Source organism: Schistocerca americana, chromosome 8 (assembly GCF_021461395.2).
Source record: "Schistocerca americana isolate TAMUIC-IGC-003095 chromosome 8, iqSchAmer2.1, whole genome shotgun sequence".
NCBI lineage: Eukaryota > Metazoa > Arthropoda > Insecta > Orthoptera > Acrididae > Schistocerca > Schistocerca americana.
Window position 1 is genome coordinate 356,521,493 of NC_060126.1, and position 10,527 is coordinate 356,532,019.

At 38.5% G+C, this 10,527-nt stretch overlaps 1 protein-coding gene across 3 annotated transcripts in view; it reads right to left on the reverse strand.

The window, feature by feature from the left end:
- Window positions 1-9,944, reverse strand: part of LOC124544703 (arginine/serine-rich coiled-coil protein 2-like) — a 73,385-nt gene extending 63,441 nt beyond the window's left edge. Inside the window, exons 1-3 of one of the 3 annotated variants that reach the window (XM_047123341.1) lie at window positions 9,929-9,944; window positions 9,511-9,691; window positions 9,265-9,348 (exon numbers count right to left, since the gene is read on the reverse strand). In XM_047123341.1, the coding sequence (XP_046979297.1) occupies window positions 9,265-9,348; window positions 9,511-9,573 (147 nt within the window). In that variant the 5' untranslated portion in view covers window positions 9,574-9,691; window positions 9,929-9,944. Of the gene's footprint in view, window positions 1-3,399; window positions 3,446-8,624; window positions 8,717-9,264; window positions 9,349-9,510; window positions 9,692-9,928 lie in introns of those variants that run through there. The other 2 variants (XM_047123342.1, XM_047123343.1) reach the window with 2 other exon arrangements.
- Window positions 9,945-10,527: the final 583 nt, after the last annotated feature.

Consider the following 10,527-nt stretch of genomic DNA (forward strand, 5'->3'; position numbering starts at 1 on the left):
GGCTAACAAAATAAGAATTTCTGAAAAACCTCTGCATGTTTACATTTAATACATCCCATGGAGGTATTGATCACGAAAAATATGGGAACTTAGGATTTTTTGTTGTTACAGTAATTCCTCTAATCAGACATTCTGTCCAGTTTGGTATACAAGTGATGATTCCCCTCTTTACATACTAAATATTTCTAAAATGTAACATTTAATATTTGGCACTTCTACATCCTTTGACAATTATTACGTGAAAACTAGACTAAAATGTCAATCTCCATTGGGGAAAAAAAAATCTTTATGAGAGAGAGAGAGAGAGAGAGAGAGAGAGAGAGAGAGAGAGAGAGAGAGAGAGAGAGTAGTTTTTGACAGCTCCCTCGCCTCTGACCCCTCAGATGATGCAAACCACAGCAGCAGTTTCATTCTACAACTAACACACTGACTTGATACATGAACTGAGAAGAATCACCTAATACAACAAAAATATAGTAGGAAAGTTCTGATGGAATGTAAATGATTTAGGAGTAAAAGAGGCCACTCACCGAATAACAGAAGCATTAAGTTGTCAAAAGTCACACACAAAAGACAAAGATAACTTGCGAGTTCAGAACAAATCCTTTGTTAAGATAGGAATGCGGGAGAGAGATGTGGCAGACAGAAAGAAATGGAAACTTTGGGTGGAGGGTGTGGGGCCAGTGGATTAACAGAAATTGTTGCCAGGAGGGTTACTGGAGCGTTTAAACTGGTGGTGAGGAGAAGGACCCAGATGGTCTGAGTTGTGAAGAAACCACTGAAATCAAGAATGTTGTGCTCAGCAACGTGCTGTGCCACTGGGTGGCCATAGTTTGGTAGTAGCCATTCATTCTGAGGAACAGCTGCTTGGCTGTCGTACAGACATAAAATGTTCTCCAGTGATTGCAGAACATTTGATATACGACAAGGCAGCTTTCAGATATGATACCTGTGGCAAGAGGCTGGGAATGGGAGTGACATATGGGTGGATCAGGATGTAGTGTAGGTTGAGTGGGGAATGAATTACCACTTTAGCATGGGGTGGGAATGATCTGGGATAGGATGTCCCTCATTTCTATACATGATGAAAGACAAAGCCCTGGCAAAGGATATGGTTCAGTTGTTCCAGTCCAGGGTGATTCTGGGAGACGAGCGGCGAGCGGGGTGCTTCTTTGTAACTGATTCTTGAGGGTGGTGGGAGGATTAGGGGTGTGTGAGGATGTTGCATGAGAAATCTGTTTGCAGACTAGGTTTGGGGGTTACTGCCTGTCTGTGAAGATCCTCTTGTGACCTTCAAGCATACTGGCCCAGGGAATTCTCATCACTGCAGATATGTCATCCACTGGGTGGCCAGGTTGTATGGGAGAAATTTTTTTGCTATGGAAGGGATGACAGCCATCTAAATGTAGGTACTGTCATTAGGGGATTTAATAAGGGCAGACGTGTGGTTGGAGCTGTCCAAGACATGGAGGTCAATGTCCAAGAAGGTGGCATTCTGGGAAGAGGAGAAGTACCAGGTGAAGTGGATGGGAGAGAAGCTGATGAGATTGTGGAGGTATGAGGATTGAGCATATTGGCCCTGAGTCCAGATCAGAGATATCATCAGTGAACCTGAACTACCCAAGGGCTCTGGGAAGCTACGAAGGTTTCCTGTGGATGGCCCAGCAACAGATTGTGCCCTCAGCAGTGCCACAGATTTGTTTATACATCTTCCTCTCAAAGGAGAATTAGTTGCATATCAGTATATAGTTGGTAAGGCATATGAGGAATGAGGTGGAGTCTGAATAACATTGGCAGAGATAGTGTTTGATAATGGCAAGGCCATGGGCAAGATGGATGTTGGTGTATAGGGAGGTGACGAGTATGGATCCAGAGGGTAAAGGGTTGGGGGTGGGGAGGTTATTAGAGATGGTGCTCAGATTAGGGAAAGATGGAGAAGGAAATCGGTTATGCCCTTTCGAAGGAACCATTTGCCTTAACCGATTTAGGAAAATCGCAGAAAACCTAAATCAGGACAGCCGGACACAGGTTTGAACCATCGTCATCCTGAATGCAAGTCCAGTGTGTAAAGGGGTGGGGGATAGTTACATTATCAAAATCATTACTGTGTACTAACAACCCTTACAAACTGGACATTTGCTGTCTTAAAAATGATAGTTTTTAATTGGATTGGAAGATGTCCCACACATCTAGATGCCTATGCATCTCTTGGAAACTATTCAAGGACACACACGAGTGATGTTCACTACATGTGGCAAAACTGCAGTACTTGTACTGCCAATTAGTCAACTTTGGGGTAACTCAAATGCAGACCCAGCATAACCATACCCAAGTTCTGTAACTCTAAATGAAATATCAAGAAAACTCTAGAAGTAATATGAAGATGCAAAATGCCAAACTTCTGAAGAATCTGTACACTAAATGAATCATCCTTCCACACACACACACACACACACACACACACACACACACACACACAGAGAGAGAGAGAGAGAGAGAGAGAGAGAGAGAGAGAGAGAGAGAGAGAGAGAGAATTATATATGAATTAAAACATTAAAAACGATCTTTCCATTCTTTGTTCATAAATAAAAATTTATCATTATCTGCACATCCACTTAACACTAGCTGCAGCTTTATGTCTTTCGGCCAATTCAATACATTCCAATTACGCAGCTGGTGTGTGTGTGGCAGTACCACTTATGATTGGATTACGTGTCTTAGTAATTATTTTCTTCAGGATACAGATCAATGACAAAGCAAACACTGGTGGCTGTAATGCTTCAAATGTGTCTGCTGTTTTACCATTAAGGTATCTGTTTGGCGAAAAATTTCTGTATTCCTTGTTCTCAGCAGACACAAAACAGTTGTCACCACACCAAGTAGTTGGCAGAACAATTTGCACAACTACTGGTGAGAAGCATTGGCATTATGCACTCTTGCAGCTGAGCCACATTTGCTGTAAGTTGCTTCAGCCTTTATACAAGATTGTGATGTGTTCAAAACTTTGCCATTATAGCAATGCAGTCGTACCTTTAGATAGATAAGGGCTCTTGTTGCTTTCTTCAAGGAAAGGCTACTTCACAAGCACTGCTCGCTCTTCAGTTTACCGATTGTACCTGTTCAGTTCTTTTATGCGAGTAGACAAAATAACTTCACTGAGCTATTCATGTAGTGGAATTATTTTCAGTGTATTAAACGAATATTTATTTGCAGTTGTTAAGTAAGCTATCATGTATATAAAAAAATCTCAACCACAGGAGCTGAAATTGTCTACCCACTGAAGATCCTACCCCCAAGTGTAACATAGCGTCAATACATATTCGGCAATATTGATTTAATTGTCTCCACTATCAAATGTCTGGAATACTTATCACAGAATAGGGGTATCAGATGCATCACCCCAGCCTCAGCTCTCCAAACATCTGTAGAGCCCCAGAGGATCCCTCTGCAACAGAAGTAGGTCAGCCAGGTGTTATGGAACTTCTGAAATTTGAACACAAGTCAAACTATGTGTTACAGCAGACTACTTTTCTAGGCTTTAACATGATCAGTCCCATTACACCCACCAGCTTTGATCAGTGATGTCCTGTCTTTAGTTTACCATGCGAAGGATGTAAGTGGCCTGTTATTAAATGTTATCTGTGGTTGTCTTAGTACCTGGTGTAAGCTATGCCGTTTATTCGAAACACATCGTGATTTCCGAAGTGTGGTTAGGCAGGAACCTACGAGAACACCTTAAACTGCAATGAGTGAAAACGGTAACGATCACGTCATAATTTTGGGCCTCAGAAATATCAGGCTGTTTTTTTCCGGAATGTGGAACGATTTCCGAGGGTGAGCTTGGGCAGGATCCTATGAAGACAGAGCAATATCAATAATGAAAATCCTAAAGGAATGCACACTACACAATTTCTGCAAAAATGCAAAAAATAACAAATCTTGGAATCGACATCTAGAATTGACCTATATAAATGAATTCTAGCTGTCGAACCACGTCATTTTTCATGGATTTGAGCTACATGTTTTGCATATGTTTCTGTGTGTTTGTTTTTGTGGTTTTGTTAAGATTTTATAGTTTGTCCTGCCCAAAAACCTCTGCTTTCCCATGCTGGTCACAGGAGAGTCAATATTTATTATTGATTATTACCATGATTTTATAATGTTATGAGTTTATTATGCAGTGTATTAGAGTGGATGTTAAAAGTTGTCTGTAATTCTTTTACTTAATTGTATAAACTACAATAATTTATTTCATGTATGTATATTTCCATTTTTCTGTCATTTCGTTTCTTATCGTAATTTATTTGTGATAAATTCATGGCTAAGTAGTTACTCATGTGACCTACAATTGTAACTTACGTATGCATATTACTTTTTTCAGTGTGACATTCATATGTTTAGGAATAAGCATTGTCATTTTCAAGTATTTCCTCTCTCTAGCACCTTTGGGTCAGCTATGTCACTGGTCAAGGCTGACATATGGAATTGTACACTAGAATTCATTCAACATAATCGTACCCACCTTGCAAGACATACTTTGGATGTATAGTAAGTGACTCCAATCGGTGCAGCCCATTCTTCAAGTGCCAGAAGTTCCTGAATGGAAGAGATTTATGCAGGGACCACAACACTATTAACAGCGAAAGAAGTGCACTAACATTCTGGTCATTCATTAATTCCCCACCAAGTGACTAAATCATGGTTCCTTGGCTTTACAATATACTGTTCAACAATAGACAGCAGGAAAGTGCCACATTTTTGTATCCAAACCCTTTCTCACCAACATTAAGTAGGCAACTGACATCACATTCACAGTAAACACACTTCTCAGCCACTGTGCACAGGAATGTATTTTCCTAAAATCTCACATAACTGCAAACAAGTAGCCATTCAAACTGAAAATAATTGCACTATATAAGCATGAGTGCAGTGAAGTTATTTTGTCTATGCACATACGAGTACTGGATAGGAAATGGTGGAAGCTAGCCTGCCTGTAGACTGAACGAACTGTTTACAGCGCAGGGAAGTTTGCTTTCCTGGAAGAACACTACAACTGCTATACAGGAAGATGATGAATCAATTTTCCCTGTATGAATGTAAAACAATGTACAGATTTACATAGAATCTGTCAACATGTATTTCCTGAATGAAGATTGTCACTAACTCATGTATTCAATGCAGTGTTAATGCACTTTGTGGAAAATAAACACCCCCCCCCCCCCCCCGGGTGTGTGCATGCAATGCCATAACCAGCAGCAGTGAGTCATTGGGCAAACTGTAGTTTGCAGACCTGCGAAGAACGGAAAATACATGACCACAATACGCAAACCTACCTTCCTTCCCACATTTTCTCCCCCTTAGATGTGGTACACACGTTTAACGTTTGTTCCAAACTTACTCAATTTAACAAAGAGTTTTACCCACCCCTACAAAATGGAAACTATTAGTCCTAGGCCCAGAGATTTTTGAGTTATTCAACACCCTCACACCTGCAGTCATACTCCACCAGTCAGGTTTTGCAGTGTGTTGCTCAAGAAACTTGCTTCTATCACAGTACAAAAATTTATGACTAAACAATTTTTTCCTTATTTGAACTGTTTTGGTCTTAGTTGACTGGGTTAAACTACCGTGTATTAAGTCTATTACTAACTGGAACAGAAACTGAGTGTTATTTCCCCACATCCTTTGGTTGTTTGTGACACCTAAGATTGACTTAGGGCTCATTGTTGTGTTACAAATCATATTCAAAGATTTATAATCTGCCCTATAGTCGCCTGCTCTGCAGAACTTTATGTGACTTACAATCTGCATGCTTCAAATTTCTGAAAACTTTACATCATGTTTAGTGTTACAATTCGTCTGGCGACAGGTTATCTGCTTCATGTCATTCAGCAAAGTATGGGCAAACAAAATGCTATATGACAACACACAGTGAAGCACTCTGTTGTTCATAATCAACCTCTTGGGTGATTGCAGCTTTATTTATCCATTTGTTAAATGCATCCAACCACATGAACCAGCCAGCCAAATGAATGGTAAATAAAAATCATGTTAAATTATTAAAGATACCAAATACCACGAAAAGTAAAAGTAATTTGCACAGACCATAGCGTAACAACAGTGATACATGAACGCAAACAACATGGTATCATCCATAAAAGAGATCATTTTTAAGACTGATATCAAGCATGCCTTCAGTCTTCACACAGTCTCTAAAGTCTACTAAATTAAGTTTCAGAGAAGTCTAACATGTCTTACAGAAGGACACAAAACAAGGATGCATTATAATACAACTATACTGCTTGGATTGTGATTCAATAATTTGAGTGTGTCACTGCTAATCATAAACTTCGATCCAATTATTTCACAGCAACAGAAATTCTCAACGTCTGAAACTGCACTCATGCTGTTTACAAGAATCCTTTCTGAAATGAATACAAATTTTTCACTAGCACTTTTTAAAAAAAAAAAAACTACTGTCTATAGGTTAGATATCTCCGTTACCAAATTTAATACAAACCAATCATAGAGGCTACCAGCATAGCCAAAAGTCTTCACAACTCTCCTAGCAACCTCCTTACATTTGTCTGCAGGACTTTTACAAATACTAGCATTTGATGGAAGCTTTGTATGTATCTTTACTCACAGTCTACCCACAAGCACAGAACATTATTCAAGGTAAATCCACAGACTGATGCCACATCAACCCTACTTCAAAGTTACTAATGAATTCTGTACTTGACGTAAAAGGGAATGGGTGCAGACTGAATCTCGGCAGGACATCCTTGGTACAGATAAACTAGAAAGCAAGCAAATTAACAGATTCACATAAACTTACTCAAATATTCTAGCACACGTAATTACATCAAAGTATGAAACCCCATTCTAAGTTAATTCTAACTAGTATGCATCACAATATTTGGTATGTACTACATATTCTACAATGGAAGCATAACCACACAGTATCCTAATGTAACAAAATTAAGAAAATATCAGCTCAACAGACTTTAAAAATAAATAAAAAATGCAATTGTCCAAAAGCTTGTTTTGAAATTTTACAATAAAATCTACAGAACTTAACTTCAAGGAAACACATTATGAAAATAACTACACACTGAAAGAGCATGGACAAAAAGGGAAGATTGTAGTGCTGGAACACGTCAGTCAATGGGGGACACCATCATGAAATCAAAACAATAAGATACACAGAAAAAACAAAAAATACAACAAAAAAAAAGTTCACTTCACCTATACTAGGTGGTCAAATGTCAAGCTGTCACACAATTCAAAGTAATTCTACATCTTACCACACCAAATATGCACATCCACTCCCCCCTATCCAAAATTCACAGAACATTAAGCAGAATATTGTTGACAGTACACCACATTGTCAATTTACAAAAGACAGTAAACTATTGGTTGTTACTCCTCACTATGATAACTCCGAACTTATTTTTTGGGACATGGAAACATACCCAGGCTTTTCTCATCTCTAATTTTATATCTGAGAATGTAACTGAACCCCTCACTCACTACTGTCAATGTAGATATCTTATTGTTGCTGCTCAGAAGACATGTTAAGTGACAGTGTCTTTCAAATTACTGTGTGGGAACTGTAATTTGTCTCAAGCGCTCCCTGTTTCCGATCAATGTCTTAGTGATTTGCGAATGGTCATTGCAAACTGTGCACCATACCACTAGTCAATGTTGACTGCAATGTTGCCTGCTTCGCAGCTGAGCTGTGTGGTCACTGTTTTGATGTGCTATTTTCATTGTGATTGTTTCGAAAATGGGTGATGTCGTGGTTGCTGGCCCATCATGGGATTACCTTCTACTCCAGTTCAGAAAAAGAAGTCAGATAGCAAGAGTTTGTGGGAGCTCACAACACAGGTTACTGTTGTCTGCACAGCATACTTACAGTACACTGATGCAGAGCTTGCTGCCCCCCTCCTCCCCCACATCCCAACCGCACCATACCCTATAGGCTCTACCTGCAACCCCTACTCAGCAGACGCCAAATTATAGTTCCCCAGTAACACATTTTTGAGTAAACAAATCAAACATACCTTACTGACACTAGATAAGAAAAGGTTAGAGCAGAAAAATCAAGGGCTATTAAAGGAGCAAAAGTTTCCTGGGAGACAAAAATGTGTTAAAACCTTACTGGTTGTTACTGAGCCATTATGCTGAAAAATAAACATTATGCCTTTGCTCACAGTCTATGGTTACAATAATATATTCAATAATAATGTAAGACAGAGAAAGTAATCAGCAGGGTTAGTCTTTTTTCACAGATAGTAGGATGACCTGCACCAATATACCTTCATCTCCAAATTGATTAGGTGAGCATTAATGAGCCATAAATCAATTTGAAAATGTGTTTGGTAATTCTGCACATTTGATTTGGGAAAACCTTTTGGGAATACATACGAATTGTAATGCCCAAAATGTTTCACAAATCAGTAAGTGGGTAAATTCACACCTGACATAGCATCAGATGGTGAAATAAGCCTAAACTCTTACAGACAAAATTATACCTACACAAATTAAGAAAGACCTTACTTGAATTCAGTTTCTCTGTTTACTCTTTGTAAATATTCGTTACCTGTCCTGACAGTACTCACCCAAAATGATCTTGTGACATTGTTGATGGTTGCTTTGAAGATCAGACCGTTGGGAACTTTACACATCTCGCCTTGCGATGGCTTTGGCGCCACTGTCCATGCACATGGTAGTATATTTAAGAATGTGTTAATATTTTTTGATCTTTTACAAACATTTCCGAAGAAATTGCCGCATTTTCGGCACATGAGTTGAAAAATTAAGTGATTTCCAAATAGCATGTCAAACGCTCGCACATTTTGAAAAAAGACAAATATGTTATGCATTCCCTTGTTAAATGAATAAATAAACATTAAACTAAGCCAGATGCAAGAAACACCAAGGCTTTTCACAGCATTTAAAAGGATAAGTTCAGAACTAAAATGCACAGGCCTACAGGTATTGCAACATGAAAAAAAAGTTATGACAACATAAATTTAGGGCACCAGGAAAACCACCACTTGTTGACACAACTTTGACATTTTTGGCTCTTCCTTTCTTACTATAATGGAGGCACAAAAAAACAGTGGCCATAGAAGAAAGGATGGCATTCTAATTACTGGCGCAATCTGTGGTACCCTAAATATTTATCTAGGCTTACATCATATAAAGCACAATAAAGACTTGATAAGCCTAAACTTAACAAATGTAAAACATTCCTACCTCACTCATATCCATTTGTACGTTATCGTAATTGACGTCGTCTTCTTGCTTGTTTTCTCTGTCGGAGCCTCCTCCAATAGGTTCCTTTAAAATAATAAACAATGCTTCAGAAAAGTAAAGACAAATTGAGACACCCTATTGTGTAGAACTTTGAGAGAGAGACACATCAAAATAAAAGACTACAAATATGTCATGAGACACTATAGAAACTATCATCACATTCAACAAAGTTTAATTAAAATTTACCTTGTTATCTTGCAACATTTCGTTGCTTTCATCATCGCTACCGTAACCAGCTAACGATTCCATTATGGCGTCTTTAGCTTTCTGTCCAGGTTTTACAATACCTCAACCTTTGATCCTCGTCTTTTTTCTTTAGTTTCGTAAAAAATTGCTAATTTCACTCAATCACATAACAGCACCTTTGCTGAAACGAGATATTAATATTTTAAATGTATAAAGGCAGAAAAACAAGGCCCTTCTATCGTATGTAAACGACTACTTTGAGCCTTGAAAGTTTGCAAAAGTGCTTGATCGATAGTGTGACATGTCTATTTCTGTCAACTTTTTGAATTTTAGAACGTGCGAAAATAAACACAGAACTTAATGATACTTAATTTCACGAGGCTACTATCATTTGCGTTTTCATCACACATTCACTTACGTGAAGTCGATAACAATCTGTATCTTCGATACTTTGAAATCTTTTTCTTGATTTCCTAGATTGAGTCCTTTCGTTTTGCGTAGAGATAAAAATGTCGTTTCCGAAGAATATGTGAGATCTTCATAGCTAAATATCTATTGTGAATTTAAGTACTCAAAACTGTATCTGACCTCCGACTGAAGTTACTTTTCAATCCATGAAACACAATTATCGCAAATAGTTAAGTTCACTATTTTTGGTAATATACCTTGGCTGGGTTTAAGTTATACTGCCAATATAAAGTAGATCAGATCTGTGTAAATTTTCTTACTGCATTGACTACGCAACGGCAAATGACGGCAACAGTTACTCGGAAAGAATGTCCGAGAAGAAGGTTTCTGTTTGGAACCGCGTGTTGGGTTAGAAAGCAAAAGAGGCCATCGCACTAGTGGGCTTCTAATAGGAAATCGCTGATTCAGCTAGGAAACGACTGCCGAGGTGACCGAGGCTCTTTAGAAAGTACGTTCTAGAATGAGTGAGGATGTTGTAAAATGTTGCAGAATGTTACAGAATCTCCTAGAAGGGTATCACCATAAATAAGGCACAAGGGCAGAAGTTAA